The sequence below is a fragment of the Rhea pennata genome, chromosome 4, assembly GCF_028389875.1.
Source record: "Rhea pennata isolate bPtePen1 chromosome 4, bPtePen1.pri, whole genome shotgun sequence".
NCBI classification, from domain to species: Eukaryota; Metazoa; Chordata; class Aves; order Rheiformes; family Rheidae; genus Rhea; species Rhea pennata.
Window position 1 is genome coordinate 52,107,893 of NC_084666.1, and position 22,110 is coordinate 52,130,002.

Sequence of the window (22,110 nt, forward strand, 5' to 3'; positions counted from 1 at the left end):
AAATGTAATAATGGGAGTTTTAGCTGTCCTTTTAAAAACTTCCCTATTATTCCAGTCATGAGATCAGCCTCAACAAATTTGGTACTGGGCGACTTCACCCATCCTATCCTTTTCTCCTTCCTCCAGTAAATCTGTCCCTCCAGAGCGCAAGCTTTATAGTGAGGTGGTTGCCTATTTCAAGGGAACAGCAGTTACTACCTCTGTACTGCACATAGTGGCCAGGTGCTACCGCCCTTCCAAATTGTATTTATGATGGGAAAGTCAGTCAATTTGCATGGACAAACACATGCAGACTTCATAGTCCCAAACAGAGCTCCTAAGTTGTATAGAGACTGCTTAAATCTCTAAATTACTTAAATGACCAAAATCTAGTTTGTCAAAATTTACTCTTTTCATCAGAATGTATTTGTAGTGACTAAGATTTTCCAAGAAAAGTGTTCTGTGATTGAAAATGGAATTTCTGGTCATACTCGGAGAAGAAAAGTACAGAATAGTTAAGGGCGAAAATAGATCTAGAAAATCTAACTTAAGTTTCGTACTGTGCCTAATTCATAGCAGGGATGTGAGCCAGGGTCTCACATATTGCCTAAAACACAGCTACTGGCGTTCAGGGTGGACCTCCCTCTGTCTCTGTTCTTGGAACTGTTCTATTTTGCATATTTGATCAATTGAACAGCAATCCCGAGATTCTATTTTGCAGAATAACAGGCAGAACATGCACCATTTTCAAGTCTAATTGAGGCTGAAAGATACCTATTCCACAGTGATCAATAATTATTACTGGCTACGCATCACAGCCAAGAGGTAAGAGAAATTTCAGGGAAATACAAGGGAAAGAGGCAGTTAGCATCTTACTAATCCCTCTCTCCTTTTGCCTTCAGAAATCTTTCTTTTGTAGTTTACAGTAATTGTTGTCCTAATAAACATACTACTTTCAAATTAGAATATATCTTTTCTGTCTGTAAATCTAATCTCAGGATTTTTCAGATTAAAGAGGCAAACAGCAGAAGAACATAGATTAAACTCTGATTTAAAGCATACAGGCAGAAGACCACCATATTTTTATCTGGACTTTCCCAGACCAAACCCATGTGGAGACAGTGCATAACACGTGCATAGTGAGATCAGTCCTTCTGGGAAGCACTGGACCCGCTGTGCACACACTGCACAATTTGTACGGTGGATTTGGTTTTGAGACATTATGAGCAGATACACGTCCGCTGTGTATTTCCAGGAAATGGTGCACACTGCGCTGTTATCGACCTGTGCAAGCACTAAGGAAAGGAACAAGGTGGATGCAGTAGCCTGGCTGGAAGTTCTGCAGTTGGAACTGCACCCCTGGGAAATCCCCACAAATGCAAGTGCTCTCAATTCTGGCAAACAACAGAGATATGGCCAAAGGAGGTCAGAGCTGTGCTCTTTCTTTGCAAATTCTGTACACAGAGAATAATCATATAATTTCTTGGAGGTGCTCAGCAGTGAAAAAACAGACTACAGGGCCAGAACTGCTTCAGTGGTGATGGGTCAAAAAAAAAGAGAAAAAAAAAAAAAAAAGGAGAGAAAAAAAAAGCTAATACGGTAATTCCCATGCAGTGCAATCTCAGGAGAATCTCTTGGGCATAGGTCACTTTTATATGAGCTATTTCAGTGTAGTACTAGAATTTTCACCACTTCTGAGGTATATATGGAATGATAAAGTTGTTGTTTAAATCATTATACTTAATCCAGCACTTACTATTTCTGGATGTTGCTTTCTGCATATCTGGAGATTAGCAAATCTAGTTGCATTTAATTATAGAATAAATTAAAAATGCTTCTTTTTACTCAAGCATTTGAAAAAGCTTCTGTTTTTCTTCTTTTGCAAGGACAAGTACTTTTAATATAGTATTCAGATGTGTTCAGTGAATGAATGTACAAGAGCCTAAGTTTACAGATATTTTTGTTTAGCAGACGTAGAAGATTCTGAAGAGGAGGATTCTGAAAATAGTTGCAAGATATTCTGGACTTGCTCAGCATTTCAGGAATGATTATTCCTGTCTTCCCTTGAAGACATATTTTAACTTGTCAGTTACATGACAATGTAAGCTGTATCCTACATCTAAAAATTATGCCTCCTGAGTTTTAAGTCAAGGAACAAGCTAGGAAAAAGTGCAAGTCTAAGAATGTCTCCTATTGTTTGATCTCTGAAGGGATCAAAAACTCTCCTGGTGTCCTTTTGATTCTGGCAGTTGAATGACAGAAATATTACTCTGTCTAAAATCAAATTTAGTTCAAGCAGGAGCCTTGTGGTAACTGAGGTGTCTCAATGTGCCCCTCATGTCAAGACACTATACTATGGATTACCTGCTTTGGGGCTTTGATGGACACATATCCACCAGAAAGCTAAACTTAAAAATTAGAAGCCAGAAACTGGTGTTAGATTTACATCAGTGGAAGTTCTGTACAGAGTAATTGTTCACATTTGAACTGTGTTCTCCAGAAGTGGAAATTTCAAGGGCTTGATTAATTTTCAATGAACAATTTTATTGTTCAATTAATCAATATCCTTTGATAACAGCTTAAAATTTCTTTTCATATTTCTACAGATACACTGTACCTCTGACTTCTGAACTCCCTCCGGGAGCTTCGTCCTTTAATGCAAGGCCTTGGCTCCTCCATTTCTGCAGGGAGAAGTCCAGTAGCTTTGCAAGGAAAAGTACTGCGAGACTTGGCTCTCTGCAAGTCTAAGAAGCTTGAACTGCCCTTAATGTTATTTTATGAGGATAGCTTTTCAGAAATAGCACTTACCAGTGAAATGGAAAGCTGTATGTATGGTTCTCAAAGTAGACTGGAAAAGCAGGTATTGACATATCCTGTTTAAATCACAATAATGTGTGTTTCATCTCTCTTTGCACTGGAATGCAGTTTTAACCCAGTGTCTTTTACTGCCAATTACTGGAATATGGCTTTCTCATTCACTTCTATGTCCTTATTCTTGTCCAAAGTATAAAATTAAAAACTTCAAGGAAATGGAAAGAAACAAAAGATTTTCCTTTATTTATTTATTTATTTGGATGCCTGAGGAGAGATTGGGGCCTTATTGTTCAAATTAGTTTGTGTTTTAGATCATCTGGATATTAATAGGCCTCATCCACTGGACACGACATCACAGTCCTTACTGAAAGAAACCTTACGTTCCCTGCTATGAGAATTTGCCTGATGTTGGCAGACAAAAACTGGACTGATAGTGCTAACAGCAGTAGCTGCTGCTTCACAAGTATTATTTTAATATCAGGAATCACTTGACAAACTTCTTGCTATGAACAGGCACAGCTGCTGGGTCAGGTCTTTAATGCTTGATATGATGTTTGGACATTTGGGTCGTACAGAAATGTAAATGACTTGTGCCCTCTGCCTGGATGTGCTGAATAACCCAGGGGATGTCAGGGAACCTGCTGGGGTGCACCTTGGCAACAGGGAATACACATCACCACGCAGCCACCAAAGCTGTTTTGATCTGGCACATGCATTTAAAACCGCAAGTCGTGTCCCTGCTTTCTCTGTACCTGCAGTTGAACACACTGTGCTCAAAGGCTTTCCAACTGCATCAAAGAGCACTGTAGAAAGGTCCATCAAATGTCATGAAGCTTCTATATTTACCTGTGCGCACCAGGGCCTTCAATAAATCATTCCTGGGGAGCAAAGAATAAATAAATCTACTGGTACCATGCTCTGCCAGCAGTTTGCTCATATGTTTAAGTTCCAAATTAAAGACCTTGATCCCTAGGACTGTGTTTGATGTGAGGATATATTGTGCATTTTATTTTCTGTCAACAGGTTTTTCTTAAAATGTCATGATATCAAAATGTGTTTCTTTCTGCAAGAATAAGCTTTTCTCCTTTTTCCAACCTCTCATTGGTTATCAAAGGCATAGTCCTATTCCCACTTTAATTAAAATACTGAACAAAAAAACCCACCCACTGGCAAAACTAGGAACTTTTCCCCCTCCAATCCCCCCCCCCCTTTTTTTTTTCAATTCTTTACTGCTTATCTTGTTGGTGCTGATATCAACTTTTGTTTTCAACAAGAAAAAGAATGGGTGTCTGATAAAATAAATGTTACTTTTGTGAATGCAAACCCTTCCTTCTCCCCCTTCTCTTCCTCCCCCTTCTAAGTCCCCCAAAACATTGCAGCCAGTATTAGTGGGTATTTTTCAAGCAGAGGCTGTAAAGACTGAACTAGCTCTGACAGCTAACTGGATCTTTCCCAGGCACATGGTTCCAGCTAGAGCTGTGCTGAAATATTGTTCTGGGTACATTTCATCTAACAGGAACATCAGTCTTCAAGGTGCCAGCCACATAAAGCTGCATTTTAAGAAGGCTACATGTGAAAGCATATTAGAAAGCAACACTATAATGCATCTGTGCTAATGAAAATAACTACGCTAATGAAAACAGACAGTGCCCATACATCTGATTATACTGCTAACAGGGGAAAGAGGTAAAAGCTGTCTTTCCCCAGCAGTGTGTTAATATGTTCCCTTTGCTACCAGTTTTTTAGATTTCTCACTCAGAGTTCCCACTTCTATTTATACCACTAGTGTCAGCCTTTCTTTTGACATTTCTTAAAATTCAGCAATAGCCTGTGTCTTGAGACCTGTGACTCATAGCTCTGAATTTGCTTCCTCAATTTTATCATATCCCCAGCACAAGGATTTCCTCCATAGTCTATTCTCTCTCTCTCAGGGTTTTATGTAAGGGCGAATTTAGGCCAACGTACATCATTCACGTACGCCTGCGTTTTGTGTACCTGTCGATATCTTAGACAGGGCAGAATGGCTGTGGTCTCAGTTGCCCCTTTCAGCGCGACCAAGCCAGAAGTCTTGGTACCTTCTCAAGTTGTTGATTCAGATTTTTGTCCGAAACTCCGTTGTTGTCAGTAGCTCACGTCCTTCCGTGCCCTCCGTTGGCTGCATGCGGAGATTTTCCTTCCACCACACACACCGCCTTGTGCACCTCTTTCAGCTCTGCTCTGCCTCGAGGCTCTGTATTACCGTGCCCGGCACAAGGAGGCAGCTTCGTGTAGACTAAGTGCAACACTCAAGATGTGTCCAGAGCCAACTCCAAAGCATCGCTGTGCTCCTGGCTAACTGCCGGTCACCGCATGTGTCCTCCCCGTGGCATGGTCCTGGCCAGCCACAAATCCCAGGGCGACAGGGCGGACGGGCTGAGGAGACGTGCGGTCAGAGCAGGACTGCCCTGGCTCTGCCCACGCTGCTTCACTTGAGCCCCTGCCAGCCACCTGCCCGCCTCGCTCGCGCTCTCGTCGTCCTCCCGAGCGAGCCAGCGACGCTGCCGCCTCGAAGGGAAAGCACGTCACCCCGACCAGACCCCTCCGGCGCTGCTCGCTCCTTCTCGCCTTTCAGCTGCGCGCAGCTCACAGCACGGAAACCCTCCATCGCATAAACTCTTCCCAGAGCTGCCTGAAGTTCCGGTCTCCTTCTGCCTTCATTTCTGTAAAAAACATAGAATCAAATCATTAGAAAAAGATAATCAGAGAACTAATCAAACAAGACTTGCTCTCCCCTCACTCCTCATGACTCGTGCTAACCCAAGCGAACTGGCACAAGCTTTTAAAATAAGCATTGCACGAAGAAGTTATTCTCCTGGGAATGACAGGCACTAGAAACCATATTCGCTCTAATCCCTTACGCTCTCTGTATTTTAATCTGGAGCATCAGGTCCTTTGCACGAGCTGCCTTTCCCGCCGGTGAGGCGGCCCGGCTCGCAGGACAGCCTGCTCCTGCTGCGCTGCGGACGCCGCACGCCAGCGTAGCGAAGTCTCGACCCAGCTTTGCCGAACGGTGCAAAGGTGTTAACTGTAGGGAGAAACCATTCCCCACCGCGAAGGGCCTGCAACATGAAACAGAAAGTAAGGGACACATGGTGGAAAGCTTTACATTCCTCAGGGGACGAAAGAGGAATTCAAAAGTACAAACAGGCCTACTTCGCAATAAAGCAGAAAATCGGGTTGCCGGCTCAAATACGCAAAAACATTTTCCAATTATATTCCATTAGGACATTTATTGATATTGCAGGTGAAGTGAGGTGCAGAATTATGAACATTTGATGATTCCTGTGAGAAAAAAATGCTCAAAAACATGACATAAACAGCTAGGAGTTAACGTTTTCCTAGAACTTTACAAAAAATGCTTCTAAATGAAAGAGAGAACTGAAAGAAAAATTACCAGATAATGAAGAAAAGCAGTTCAGTATCTTAAGGGGAATATCTGGTTTTATTCCTACCAAATATATCCCTCAAAGCAGAGGTGTTCCTCCTCTCAGGGACCAGCACTCCATCTCTGAGGTGGTCTTAGATCATGGGAGCAATGGCTCTTGGTGTTGGGAAGCTCAAGAGAAAATGCTAAACACTGGAAGACCCTGAAAAAAGCCCTGGCAAAGGAAGTACAAGTCAGGGCTTGTACATACTCAGCAGAGAAGTGCTGGTGTCAGTGAATGAAGCAGCTGACAGCCTCACCTTAGTTAAACCCTTTATTTTCCTCTTAAGTAAAGAACATTTTCACGTTCCCAGTGGTACATTTGCATGAAGGCAAGACGTGACTAAAGTAACAGCTGAGTCCAGTTTTGTAGAACCGCCGACTACTTGATCTACAAGGCCGACAGACCCTCCTCCTCCTTTGGGAGACTTTAGGCATTGCCGAAGTCATGCAACCCAAACATGACCTTTACTTTCATACTGATTATTAAAACCGCGTTGCTTAATAAAGAGACTATGCAGTTAGCCTGCATCTCTTCAGCATTTTGAGGGATTGAGCAACTGCAGAGTGGTTTTGTCTTTCTGCTACTGTGCATATGACCTTCAGAACAGTTTCTAGAAGCATAATGACAGGGTAGAAAGATCCATTATACTTGATGGAGTAGAGAAGTAAGTCCTGACAGTTTTATGTAGATAAAATAATGTATAAACTGCCAGATTATGTTGGCTCCTCATAAATCTTCTGTACTCTAAGTCCTCTTGTAGACTAGTCATGAGGTGCCATTACCATAATGGAAGCATGAAGTTCAAGAGCATTAAGTTCAAGTCACACAGTTACCCAATGCGAACATCTGTCTTTCACAAAAGAAAAAAGAAAGTAATGAGAACATTTATGAGGAAGGAATACTATTTTTTTTAGTCAGGAGAGTCCTGTCTGTGCAAAACAACTCTTACAGCAATAAGCACTAATTTCATATCAGAAGTGGTGAATATGGAGATTTTTGTAATCACTTCGGAATCTCAAAAAACAGGGATTTATAACAAGACACAAGACCTGCCAGTTGCTGGAATCCTTTGTGCACAGCTGTAGTTAGTGTTAATCGTAATGTTACTCATTACACATAGTAGTTACTAATAACTTTTCCCGGTAGTCTAAGCTGTCAAGTTCACAGCACACTATGGGCTGTTATAATGCTTTGCCTGCTACTAACTAGGTACCATTTCTGTGATTTGTCACTGTTCCCATATTGTTTTGTCTGACTACTGATTGAAACAGAAATTAGGGAAAACTGGGCGAAATAAAGGCCTTGTGGCCTTATGGGAGGGGAAGAGGCTACGGAGCTTTTTCTTCCCGGAACATCTGAGGGAAAGAACAAATGCTTCTTCAAATCAACTTACCTCTGCCCACCCATTTTTATTCAACCATTCAGTATTTCCTAAACTCCCCATTGGGCCTCTGTAGTCTGTAGGAGCAAAGGGCCTTTTCACTTATATGAAATTAGCTTATAAGGCAGGGAACACTCGACAGAAACCCGCCTGCCAGCTTGGCTCTTCTCCAGCCTGACTCCACAGGTAACCTTACGCTTTCTGTGGTTGATCTTCCTCCCTGTTAGCAGACTCCTGCCCCAAAGCACAGGGCTGCCAGCAGCACGGAGGGCTGAGAATAACCGGATCTGTTAAAGACTGCTGTCATTCAAGAGATCCTTATTAAAGAGGTGTTAAGCATCTAATGAAGACGCTGACCCCTACAAGGAAACACTAGTACTCATTTACAAACAGAACTCAGCATTTTTATTCATCGATTGACTTCCTGCCAGTTTTGATATTTGCTATTACCAGAGAAGAGCGTAAAGACACAGTACAACATTGTTAACCAGTTACGAAGGCTGGAAGGGAAAGCAAATCCCAGTACAATTGCAATTAACTTGGTGGAGTTTTTAAGATTTTTGAACTGATCAGCAACGAAGCAATAAATATCCTGCTGCACTGAACCAACAATAGGACTTTCACTGGATTTGTGGTTTATTGCATTACATTTTTAAACTAAACATATCCATCATCACACATTTGTTCACCAACCAGGCAGATGACATTTTTCTTCGTGTGTTATATGCTAAATGGCTGAAAATACACAGTCACTGAACTAGACTAGGACTAGTAGAGGTAGATATTTAATGGGCAGTGCCAGGCAGAAATATTTTGTAAAAGTACTTTTTGTCTTTTTTTATGAACAATTAGCAAATGTAACATTTTCAATTAAAACAACACACACCTTAGGAGAGCTATTCTAAGATGCTTTGGATTTTTTAGTAATACTTGTCTTGCAGCGCTTTTACAAACCCTTTGATATGGTCCCTTGTAAAACTGACAATCTTTGCCCTCAGTTTTCTGCCATGATTTACTTGAAGACCAATATAGAAAACAAGACTCTCTGAACATACTACTGTTTGCTTGTACCACTCTGAAAGTAACACACATTTATAACTTCCTTGATACAGGAAGTCTGTATTTATAGCATTTTCAGCTTCGGTATCTTTCCACTAATAATAAAAAAGCTGCTTTACACTTAATCTAAAACGGAATTTCTATTATGCCACCTTCCCATAACTCCTTATGGTCTCCTTTTGCCCAGCTGCTTTATCAATTTCTCTTTGCCATTCTCAGTGCTGGCTGTATGCTCTTGGGAGGGAGAGTCTATGCCCAAAACAGGCATGAAAATTGGCCATTACAGACTGTAGCTTTAGTTTCCCGGAAAATACAATCATAATGAAATGACTCAGTTTTGGGAGAGTGTATGCCCTTTTCTCCATAAAATATCGAGCAGTTCATAATTGGAACTGAGAGTCTTTCCTAAGCTCAGCAACCATTTTTCCTACATCTGAAACAGCTTCCATTAATGAGCTTACAAACTAATTGATTCCTCACTGATATTACTAATTATTCTATATCTGCATAGATTTCCCCCTCAGAATCCCAAAGCAGTAGGTCAGAATTTATTACGCATCAACAAGCACAACTCCCACTTTCACCGAGTTTGAGCTATTTAACATTTGTCAGTCGGGTACAAACTGCATTTATAGAACAAACTTCCTTGGAGTAGGAGGGAAGATAGGTGAAAGATTTCAAAGCTAGCTGGATACTCAGCACAGAACATATGCAGAAAATATTTAAAATTATCATGAAAATGGAAAAAAATAAATTACTTTGCTTCAGGTACATTTAGCTGGATTATTGTATCAAGTGTTTTTGTTAGTGGCACAGGTGCAAAGCACACCCGTGGCACTTGGAAAGTGAGCTCTGTGGGAACAACAGCATCACAACTCCAGCTCGCCCTCAAGGCATCATGTAAGACAAAGATCAGAAGTTTTTATATTTGAACTTGCTCACATGATACTGAAATTGTATTTGTACCTCTGGTTTCTTGGATTGATCTTACCCTACTCTTACTGGTGTATTCCTTCTATAAAGATAATGACAGTTCAGTCTGGCAGAGGACCAACTTTTAGTTACACCAACTTCTAGACCCTACTGTACAGTGGAGCAATTCCAGACCTGTAAAAACAAACCAAACACTAAAGAAATTTTATTACGCTAATTACATGGAACTTTCTCCCTAGTCTAGGAGAAAAACTGAACACAAAAGCCTGCCTTCTGTATTGACTGACTGACACAGCACACATCAGGCCTTGATTCTTCCCCTGTGAACATAGAAATATTAAAACTTGTATTGCAAAACCTAACTTTCAAACAATATAGAGGCTCTTAAGGCATTTAAGATGCAAAGAAATGAGTTACTGAATGGATCAGTTTCAAAATACTTCATCTGTTCAGTCACACGTATTATGTTTTTCTTTGTCCAAATGCTATAGCTTTCCAAATGAACAAGGAACACATCTGCATTGTCAAAAACTGGAGTTAGCTAAGCACCCCATGTATCATTTGGGGCCAATAACTATTGTGATTTATTTATTAAAAATTTAAGTCAACTTATGACACTGACATTGCTTCATGCAATGTGCATTAGCACAATCTACACTCACTATCTAGGGAAAAATCTTTTTTTTTCTTTTTTAAACACAAAATATTCAAGGCATGTTTCATCACCGGCAGCTCCGTTTATGCTGAAAATCTCTTTCTCCAGGGGAAATCTTGAAGAGTTGAACTGAATTCTGTCATTAAGAGGCTGATAGTGTAGGTCACTGACCACGACGGTGATCCTGCCATGTTGTGATGCCCTCGCTGTTTGCTCACCAGCTATGGCAGCTTAGCACCAGGGACAATTTGGGATCTCGGGACACGAAAGTAAGTTTTCACTGTAGCACAGCACGCTTTTACTACTTTGAGGAAGAGTTTAAGAGCTGGAAATTAAGTCATAATCCAGGGCAATTGGTGTTTTACAAAGTTAACATAGCATCTGACAGGCGAGATGTGAAGATGAAGAAATAACAATTCCTATGCCGCTTAAAGAACCTTCTTTTTCAGGGAAACTCTTCATTTAGTCTCTCTCATTTCCTGGGACAGCAGTAGCAGTCTTCTGGAAGGGGATGAGGAACCTTTCTTTAATCTGAAAGCATTATCTCAGCAGCTGTATGGATGCCTTTCAGCAAGGTTACAAGGAGGTGTCTGGGGGAGGATCACAATAGATGCGTGAACTGAGGCTTCTGGAAGGTCCACAAAAATATCCTTTCCCACTTGCATAGTGAAAGATAACAAATACCTTCTTGCTTTTAGTTCATCTGCTTCAGCATAAAAATAGGCAGTGAGAAAGCACAGGAAGTAATCCCATTTATAGGCAGCACCCAAAATAACAGAATGAGGAAAAAAGTTTGCTTGATGAAATTCACAATCTGTTAAGAAATGTGAGCATTCATTTGCCTCCAGCTATAGCATCAGAAGCAAAGAAAATGGCAGCAACACTCAAGAGGCAAGGCCAAAAGCTTATAGCTTGTGTAACAAGACTGAGCAGTCTTCACTAGTTGCAGAAAACATGCAGTCCAAGCATCTCTGGCTGCAGAAGAGACTGAGATCTAGACATATTTATGACCAGTCATAACTGACCAGACCATTAATTGACCAGAGTCAATTAAATGCTTTAAAAGTATTCGAGCCCCTAAAAGCACGGCTGTTTAAACAGACAAATAGAGCAATGCAACTTATACTTCTGACATGAACTACAACATAAACATACACAAGGACAGTCTAACCAGAAAGTGGTGCTGAATGCACAACAAACAATTGTTCTTTCCTCAAAAAACTACAAGCCTCACTAATCTTCCAAAATTTCTCAACTGCATGTGTAAATCATTGAATTCTATGATGTGGAAGAGGAATACTGGGTATAAGCTTGATACTCTAACTAAAATCCTGCAGCAAAGAAGGCACTCACTTTTAAAAGCTGTAGTTTATTTTCTCCTTGGTTTTATGTGATGAGCCTATAAAAACATTTGAGCACTTATCTATATTATTGACACAGTAGACTTGTAGACTGTAGCTCAACTTGGAAAATAAAATTCAACATCACACCGGTGGAACTTAAAAGCCAAGTAGTAAAGCATTTTGTGTTATGGGACTTCCCAGACATTCAGCCTTCATATATAATGCATTTAAACTTAATATATACTCAACATCCACACATCAGCAATGACATTATTAGCATAACTGGACAGCACAGTAAGCCAACCCTGAGCTGCACTCTGCCGAACCCATTCATTTTCAAAGTACAACGGACTGGTTTAAATATTCACACAATTGTTTTTCAAAACATTTTATTGCATTATATTTGGTACCTTATGTTTGACAAAGGAAATTACATTTGTAACTGCAGGAATAAGAAGCTGGTCTGTTATTGAAAAAAAATCTTGGGCCCCTTAAAAGTTACAAAGTCTTGGGCTTGCCTGAAACAACTGAGCAAGAAATATATTCTTAGAAATGTAGGGCTTCAAGTATTACAAACCTGTGACACTGTGGAAAAGTTCCAGAGGTATCTAAACTGCAGCACTTTATTTTCTGCATAACGTGAACAAGGCCTGCTGAGGTTTTAAACTATTAGTCTCTTGATCAGTCAAAATGGTAGTCAGGAGTTCTTCTCTTTGCAACTTCAAGCCATAGTATGTTCTCATTTTATTTTCACTCTATGTGAAAAAAATGCATGCTATCTTTCTAATTAGTTGGTGCCACATCACAGTGCATAATTTTATTTGGTTCTTGCATTACAGTTTTAAAAAGTTTGGCCAACCTATGCTGCTAGGTTCATCTCAAAAACAGCAACGTTGATTCCCCCCAGCCCACCCCCTTAATTTTAATTCAAATACAGATATAGATTTAACTGGTTCCTTCAGTTAAAAACTGTGGTGCAAGAACACCAAACTGATCGTGTACAGTGAATTTCAGAGACACAACAAGCTTATTGAACACACTATGTTTCTTAATTCTGCTTGGTATCTGTATGTCCCAGCATCCACAACATCACACGTATGTTGTAGGTTTCTCTGTATATTCTGATTCACATTGCATACTTCCTATGGACAGAATCATCCCGTATCAAAATCAGTCAGATGCTAAAGCCCCAACAACTCTTTGTGCTCAGTGAAAGAATCCAGTGCTAAAACAGCATTTTTGCTGTCTGAGATAACAGTAATCTCACAAGACAATTTTAAAGTAATATTTCTGCCACACACCTGCTCTGACAGCTATGAGCCTCCAGATTTTATATAAATTAGTTTAAAAACATGGGTAGGTAGGAAAGGATAAGGTTTTTTTTTCTTCAATTTTAGCAGCTTTTAATTTTTAAGAAACCGAACAACCTATATCCAGTAATATGTTAGATATTTTATATATATACTTTGTCAGCAGGATAAAAAAAAAAGTAAAACTATTTGAAGGCAACGTTTTTTTTTCCTTCCGTTCTCTGTGTAAGTTAGAACAATTCAGCAGGTGCGTGACAAAAATATTATACACCAGATATGGTCCAATGTTATTTTTTTCCAATAAAGTTGTTCATATTTCATTGGCCAGTTCTTCAGGTTCTGCAGAACTATCTCCATTAACTGTGATCTTCATATCCTCTTCATATCCAGGGGGCATGAAAGCCAAAGCATAAGGGAAAAGCTTATGACAATTTGCTCTGTAAGTTTCAGATGCTTCTTTACAGTCTCCAAGGCTACCGTCACATAAAGCTTCTAATACCTCCATACAAGTCTAATTAAAGAGAAAAATAAAAGAAGTGTTATGGTTACTTAAAACATTCATTCATTAACGCTCACAAGAAATATAATACTCCAAAAAAACCCCACCTATCAGAGGCATTGTTTTCAGGTTTCTACCAAATGACATTTTTCTAATTAAATACAACATGAGAAACCAGTTCAGTCAGATTTCAAATAATTCCACTTAAAGTCATTAAAAAAAAACCCCACAGCTAGAAAACTTAAATGAAGCTAAAAAAAATTTTTTTTTTTAATCTGTTCCTTATTTTCCTAAAAAGTTTGTTTTTCACTGGTTGGCAACCAAGAACTGAGCTGGCTTGCAACTAAAGGGGTGTGTGTGTGTGTGTGTGTGTGTGTGTGTGCGCGCGCACACACGCACGTGTGCGCACATGCGTGTGTATGCACGGGGAATTTGGGGAGGGGAAGGCGTCCCCCATTAAGCTGGGGATATATTAAACATTTAAGCAATAAAATTTGAATGCATGTTATGATCTTCACAAATAGAAGCAATGAATCAAAAAATATATCATCATTTCCTAATAGTGATTTCTGTCAAAGTGCTTTCAGATAGAAATCTGAAGAATTCTGTAATATAATTAAAATATAAAACCAGCATCAGCTGAATAAACGTAAATTTGATGTCATGACACCTCTGGCAGTGATAAAATACTTTACATTTAAGTGACAATAAAGTGTGTCTGTCATTAGTAAACTGAGGCAATTTATTCTGGTCATTATCAATTTATTCTGGTCATTATCACGTCCTTCAGATATAGCTTCAGTTTTATATTCACTTTTCTTCATTATTTGGCAGAGGAAAATGAGGTTTCCTGCTTTTTCAGCTTAAATTCAAAAAGCGAGAAACTGAGCTACTAACTGAGCTGGAAACTTAGTACATCAAATAAAGTTAAATGTGCAGGCAAGAAGCTATTTTTCAAAGGTTATTGTAATAAAAGTGTCTATATGATTTGCTGATGACTTGGTTCAAAGCCTAGTTTCCTTTCAAATTTAGAAAGGAAACACATTACTTGAGTATTTTTAGCATGACGCACTAACTAGGTCTTTATACAGACTATTGTTCCACCTTTAATTATCATTAAATTTAAGAAAACCTTAATTAACACTTTTTTAATCTTAAGGTGAAAAAAAGTATTTTCAAGTTCATGAGAGTAGTAGATGAACACATCTTTTTAAAGGGAGATTAACACACCTTCTAAAGTGAAAGCCTAACTTTAAAATTAAGTTACTAGCTTAGCTGGTTGCTAGGGCAAGTAATATTGTATCTCTTCCAAGACATTCATGCTATGAAACTGTGAAACTTATTCAGGCTTAGGCAATTAAAAGTTTTCTATATCCATATCCTTTTCCATTTTGCTTCTGTAGCACTTTCTTGCCTTTTACATTACAGGACCAATGTTTCACTCAAATCCATCAGCCAAAGGACTTCACCAATACCCAGCAGCACTTAACATCCTTCCACCTTATCTATGCCAGCATTAGTGTAGTAAACTAGTCTTTTCCACTCCGACATTTACTGTAGCTTTTATTTGTTCTATGGTACTGAGATTAACTGCTCTGTCCCCCTGCCTACACTTTTGCAGTGTTCTTCAACACTTTTCCTGCTATCAGCTTCATGTGACGTGGGCCTCCATAGAAGGTCAAATATATCCAGATTTATGTCTGGAATATGTTCAAGACAATCGCTACTAAAAATCAAATGAGATGATAAATTTAACCTCCTTGCTCATGAGAATACCTTTCAACCAACGCCTAGACTTAGACTCCTTCAGAAGTTGTCTTTTAAAAAGATGTTAAATTTTCCATCTGAAGTTTGGTAGAACTCCAAATCTTGCTTTATATTAGCACTGAGAGCACTTGCATTGAACTTTTTCAGTTTTACCATGATGCTGCATATCTGCTTTTCACACGCTCTGAAGTCCATATATGCTTCCACCAGTGCTACAAAATAAGGTTAGGCTCCCAAAAACACCCAGTCATTTTGGTTACAGTCTGATCTTCCCTTGTCCAATTCAAAGAATTCCATTCTTGGGCAAGAAACGCAGCTACAAAGCAATGAATGCTACTGAAGAAAATTTAATTTTTAGCTTGTTTTCTATCGATAGTCCAGCTTAAGCTCTTTGAGATAGCTCAAACAAACAAAACCAAAAATTAATAGTTTATATATATTTCAAATAAATAGTTTATAATCTGCTAAATATGTATTTAAGATATGAAAGATTTGCATTTATATCCCATAACCAGCTCATTTAAAGAAAGGATCTAAATCCTCAACATCCATGGCAAGCTTATAAATCATGGCAAACATGTTTTTTCCTGCTTCTGTCCCCTCTGTTTTGTCCAAAAATTCTAGTGTGGCCTTGCAAAATCCATCACAGCTACACTTCTGTTAAACCCACTGTATTCCCAAGAATGTGATTTTTAGAAAATGTTGATTTCTGCCAACAAAAGAGTACATTTTATTGGAAAATTTACCAATTCTACTTCCAATAGGTCTAAATATCCTGGAGTCCCCAAAGATAAAGAACACAATAAAGAAATAAAGTGCCAAGGGAACTGAGAGAAATGAAGCATCCTACAGATTGCCTGCCAACCTGCCTACCTGTCAAAGAACCTCTCTAATACTTAATTAAATCTGCTGCACACTCTCATATTGATGCCAAAGGAAATAGGTTGATTGGGATACAGGTATGTGTTGAAGAGACTCCTCCTTGTGAGTTTTTGGCTGTTTAACACCTAAAGCTCTGACAAACTACAACCTTCTCCTACTAGGAAGCTTTAGCACCTTTTGCTCTATAACTTTTCTTATGCTTTCCTGTTACTTATGGCAATAACACACTTTCTTTTGCTAGGTAGCTATTTTCACACCATGTGTAGGACAAAGCTACAGTAATTCTAATACGCAAAAAGGACACTAAATGCTTCAGGTCATCTGAAAGCAGTATACCCTTCTCTCATGTCATACACCAACCTTTTTACTATATATGCACAGTGATAGTTTCAGCTTCCTCTTAACTCCACAACTTGCGTAAAACTTCTGTGGATATACCAAAAGAAGTTGTTTACAACTTATACATATTTGTTACCTGAAGATTTCTGTTAGTGAGGGATTCATCCAGGGTCATTGCCAGCTCTACTGCTCTTTTCTGACTGGAAGGATCTAAATAGAACATCATTTTGGCAGCTACAGGAGAAAAATAAAAGTTTCGTCACTTAGAAGACTAAATAAGTCTTATAATATATACAACTATAAGATATTAAGACTAAGAAAGGGGATACTGAATTCTGTAGTAGTAGTTCAAAATTGAGATACTGGAACATTAAGTTTGACATTAGAGCCAACAGAAGCAGAGCTTCAGTTCTACTATCCAATGCTTAAGATATACGGGAAAAGCACTGAAACAACTAGGCTATGTCTGCTCTGCAGGGCAGGAGCATTTTGCAGTGTACCATGTAGTCCTGAAGACAATGAAGACAAATCAGACCTGCTGCAACACACCACAGTTGATTTCTGGCAGCAGACCTCAGGTTTCCTTCCCACAGAAACCAGGGCACAGAAAAGATGGAGCACACACAGCTCTTGTAATGCAGTGTCAGGACATGCAAAGTCCCAAGTCTCACCATATAGATGTAGGTGAAGGGGCTTATTGTCAGAAAAGATGCAGAGGTGAACTCACTGCTTTCAGTGGACACATCTAGTCAGACCAAGACACAACAGCAATGCTGCCGTGGGTGGTATACATGCCATATCTCATGGGGGTACTATAATACCCACTGTAACACGTGATCACCATTGACAGATGATCTTTTATGCCAGCTGTGGTAACCAGCACTAGCTCAGCTCCTCTTATTTGGCACACCAATAGTTCTGAGTGTCAGCTGGGTTGTTTGGCACTCAGCATATTTGCAGTCAGCCTCTCCAAATACGAGGAAAAGACCTCTCCAAATAGAAAACTTCATCAATTCAAAATATTACTTAACATACCATAGCTCATACAAGCTATGCTACAAACACACTGAATATATTACCTTTAAAAAGCCTTATGATACATTCAGCATGCACCAGAAATGAAAACAGGGCAGAGAAAGTCCAAAAATTTGTATTTCAGCAGCACACAAAAGAAGAAATTGAAGAAACCCACAGATAAACTGAATGGTTGTGTTTTCAAAGACTCAAATAGGTGAAAGAAAAGCATTCCTGACAAGAGTGATTTTTTACATCATTGCTGCAGATACTCAGAAGCCATTGCTAGATAAGCACAGAGAAGAGAAGGAGAAAGATAAAGGATGGAGGCAAAATACCTGATAACCTATGTGGTAGTGAGTCATAGTTCTTTTTAAGGAAAGCTTCATTGAAGTTCTTTGGATTAGTTGCTCCAAAAAGCCGGTTCATTTCTTGGTTTAACACTGTTCTGACTGCATCTGGCAGATCCTTACTTTCAGATACTATTAAATTGGGGGGGGAAGTAACACAAGCAATCACAGTACAACATACTTCATATTAAATCCTTCTGTTTTAATATTTGTTGTACTTACATTATTACTATAATTGAAAAAAAAACTCAAAGGCAGTTGAATAAAATTTTAAAAAGGTAAATAACAAGCTGGTTGGAAAAAGCTTAACTGTGACAGCTTTGTGATGCTTACAAAAATCCAAAGCCTTTTTGCTCAAACTCCTTTCCCACCTTACTGATTAGTCTATTAGGCCTAAAGACTGAGGTCATAAAAATATGCTCTTAATATGTATCTTGTCTTTAGTCATCAACAGAAAAAGTAGCCTTTGGGGCAAGGAAAGAGAATCCTTCCAATCTTCCACTAAAACAGGACATGATTCTAACTTTCTCCTCATACACTGACACAACCTGCAAGCAGAGGAGCCACATTCTTCATTCTGTCATTCCCATTTTTGCAACCATCAGTGAGTTCACTCACTCTTTCAGAGGCACATCGTACTCCTTACAGTCTTAAAAAAGACTTACTAACATATGATGAAGTAATTATTAAAATAATTACTAAACCCAGTTGTAGTCATAATAAACACACTTAACTTTAAACACAAGCCACTTGTTTAAAAAGCTTTCCAGTATACACATATTAAATATTTTGAATGAATCATGCTAACAGTGTGAACTAAAACCAATGACTGTATGTAAGACAGGTATCAGCTGGAGGCATGCACAGATGAAATCATATCAGATACATACCGCTGCTGAAGAGATGAATCATACACTCGTGAAGCCAAGGATGACTAGAATCAATAGCAAATGCTCTCTTCACAGACTGAAGCATCAGAAGGAACTTCTCTGAAAAAGAAAGAAATGACAAAGGGTCAAAAAAACTGTAGTTGGAACTCTAACTGTATTGCACTGCCATAGTACTTAGTGTTTGAAATTACAATGATCAGAACAAATTAAAAGCTGAGCACACAAAAGCCATTTTTCTAACACTGCTTTATCCAGTGAATTAAACTTTTCAATCTAATGATTACATTTGAACCTAACAAGCTCTTAAAGCATAATATTTAACTGATACCAGAATTCAAAAGCAAAGTAATTCAAAAGCCCACTTTTCATAGCAACTGCATGCCATTTCTAGATTTACAGCACACAGTTTTATCAACACCTGAATCTGATAAACTATAGATGAAAACGAGTAACTAGGAAAAACGCAAGTTGGGAAAATTAATTCTACAGTCTCATGTCTCACAGATTTAAACACAGAAAAGAAATGGGATAATCATCTAACTTTTCAAGCTTCTGATTCTTCACAGAATGCTGAATGACAGGGTGTCTGTCCAATGAAAATTATATGCATCCACAGGCACTGACTGCTTGTATCTCATCAATATTTTTTACACAAATTCTAGTATACAACTTTAAGAATCACAATTTACTTTCTTTCATTAGTTTTCTCACCCACCTTTTCGGAAATAAATCTCAAAGGCAAAAAGATGTGTCTCTATTTTGTTCTTTACTAAATTCTTCAGAGGTGTTAAAAATTTAATGGCTTCTTCCAAAGGTGCTTCAACCTACAGAATCAAAGAATTATCACACAGCTATGTCACAAAACTTAAAACCATTGAACAACAAGAGGAATTAGTTGTTTCTGATTTTGAGTCGCATCAGAAAAAATTACTCTGAGAAGGCAACCCACGAGATGTACACGTATAGGCAGAAATGTTTATGACTACTTTATGCTCATAATTGAGTCTGTTTGTGCAAGCTTCAGAAAGGCTCCTGAAGGTTGCAAAGTCATGGCAATGTTCTCAGCTAAGATGCTAATGGCAACTAATTTAAAGCTTGAGGCAACTAGGTACTGATACGGCTCAGTTAGCATAATCCAGAAATGGACTGCTTGAACACAAATAATGCCGAAATTCTTTACGGAAAGCTCTCCTGCATTTAGAGATGGAGGATAAGAATCATCTGTTGCCCTTCTTATTTATGTGTTTATGAATATAGCTACTCTCTAGGAACTGGTTACAAAACTTACCTGTATTGTTAACATTACTAAATTGTTACTGACAGACTACATTATTTGCACTGTGTGAATAACTTAGTTGAAGACAATGATGGACACCTTACATAATTCCCAATTAATCATGTATTTTAGCAGTTTTCATGAAGTATTTCAACTATTTATACAAGTAATTATGAGTTTGCATATATACAACTGCATGCTGGAAATATTTAATACTATAACAGATTTCAACTTACATCTTTAATCCCAAGACTACATATCAACTAACCAAGCCTATGTGTAACTTTTCGAGGAAAAAGGTTTGCAGGTAACCAGCTACGTCTAAAATAGTCCTCAGACCCTGGCCAATTGAATTTGGAACTCTCTGGAGAGTGTTTCCCTAAGCAGGGAATATTTGCCGAAGGGCTGCATTATACAGCTGTAATTATTTCCCTACAAACTTGGCAGTAGCCTAAATTTTCCTGGGATATCCCACTACATCCCACTACTCCAGAACTCAACTTCGATATGCACCACTGAAATTTCATTCCTAATTTGCACTGTAATGAGACTGCTTTTTCTCACAACTAGCAAGCTAAACAATAAGAATACTCCAGATCAGCTCTTTAGGAATACTATCTCATTTTTATAAAGCCACTTGCTTCCTGGCTATGTAGTGAAGTACACTGTCTCAGATTTCAAATATTGCCCCTCAAGAGCCAGCAACACTCATTATCCTTGTGACATGAAGATATTGAATACCATATCTATCAGTACTTAGATACTATCCTACTACTACTACCACCAGAAATTCATTTTTCCAGTCTACGTTTTTCAATACCATTCTCTACATTTATTTCAAATGCTTTCCTGCTCCTTCCAGGTACAACCTGCATCACAAAAACAGTCTTCTGGATCACTGCCCTTCTACACATCTCTACATTCTTAATTCAAACTTCAAAATCCATCTCAGCCTAATCTACTGCTATTTCTAAATAGATTCTTTATCCTTTTTTTTATTTTCATTCAAAATAAATTGCAAACACACACACAAATGCAGTTAAAGTTTTCAGTTTCTCAGTGTCTCCTGCTTGCACACTCTCTTCCACAGATTGCCTGTGCTCATATAAACAAGAGATTACTGTGGGCCATGGGAGTGTAATGACAACCTTCTTACATACAGAACAGAAAGACTTCCATTTGCTTAACTAGAAATAGGATATAATCAGCAAGCTAGTGCAATTCATATACGAAGATAATCCCATCTGTAGTAAAGTCTTCTTGACTGCTGCCTTTGAGAGTAAGAAACAGAAGCAGTGATTTTGTCATATTTTTGATGGTATACCCAAACTATCCTAGAAACATTTATTTTTTAAGACATGCCACTTGTGAAGAGAAGCCATACAAAAAACAAACATGTTATCTGAACAGCTCTCAAATTGTGTGCATGTTCATAGTAATTTTTCTACATTTGACTCTTATTCAACCAACTCCTTAACATTATGTTAGCAAGCACCTTTGCCAGTTTTTCAGGGATAAGTTCTTCTTTCGGTCCTCCAATTTCTTCATCATCATCATCTTTCTTCTTTTTCTGATTCCTCTGTTGCTTCTCTTTTTCAGCATTTTTCTTCTCCTCCTCTAGCTGTGCTTTCTTCTGAGCTCTTCTCTGCTTATTTCGTAGCTTCTTTAGCTCCTTGTCAGACATATTTGCTGTAAACAGGCAAAGAGCAAAACACAGACTATGCTGACTTCCAATATTATCCCATCTCAATCAGTATACCAGTTACTGTATTTTAATCCAGTATTTATGAACTAGTAAGACTGCCATTGCATTTGTAAGAGTTTGTTTACTAGCAATACAAAAATTTGACAGCCCATGCAACTGCTTCATAATTCACAAATTCCTTGGTGAAACCATGGCAATAGAAATTCGAACAATGGCGTAACCAGTTGAAGGTAAGACCAAGTAATTACTGCATGACTTCACAAATGTAGTGCCAGAAGTAAAAATATACACCAATGCACATTGATTTATTCCTTAGGCACTACACAACAGGAAAGTTACGTTTAATACATAGATTACATGGTTTAACAGAAAAGGTTAAACAGTCACATTTTGGGCATAGGCAGTTCGAGTTTGCTTTTAATGCCCAATTTTGCTTTTAACGTCCTA

General features: G+C 38.6%; 1 protein-coding gene across 1 annotated transcript in view; it reads right to left on the minus strand.

The window, feature by feature from the left end:
* Window positions 1–12,003: 12,003 nt before the first annotated feature.
* The window catches only part of NAA15 (N-alpha-acetyltransferase 15, NatA auxiliary subunit), a 43,704-nt gene continuing 33,597 nt past the window's right edge, over window positions 12,004–22,110 (minus strand). The window contains exons 15-20 of the mRNA XM_062573960.1: window positions 21,454–21,647; window positions 19,398–19,506; window positions 18,683–18,781; window positions 17,781–17,924; window positions 16,565–16,662; window positions 12,004–13,452 (exon numbers count right to left, since the gene is read on the minus strand). Of these exons, the coding sequence (XP_062429944.1) occupies window positions 13,252–13,452; window positions 16,565–16,662; window positions 17,781–17,924; window positions 18,683–18,781; window positions 19,398–19,506; window positions 21,454–21,647 (845 nt within the window). The 3' untranslated portion in view covers window positions 12,004–13,251. The remainder of the gene's footprint in view (window positions 13,453–16,564; window positions 16,663–17,780; window positions 17,925–18,682; window positions 18,782–19,397; window positions 19,507–21,453; window positions 21,648–22,110) is intronic.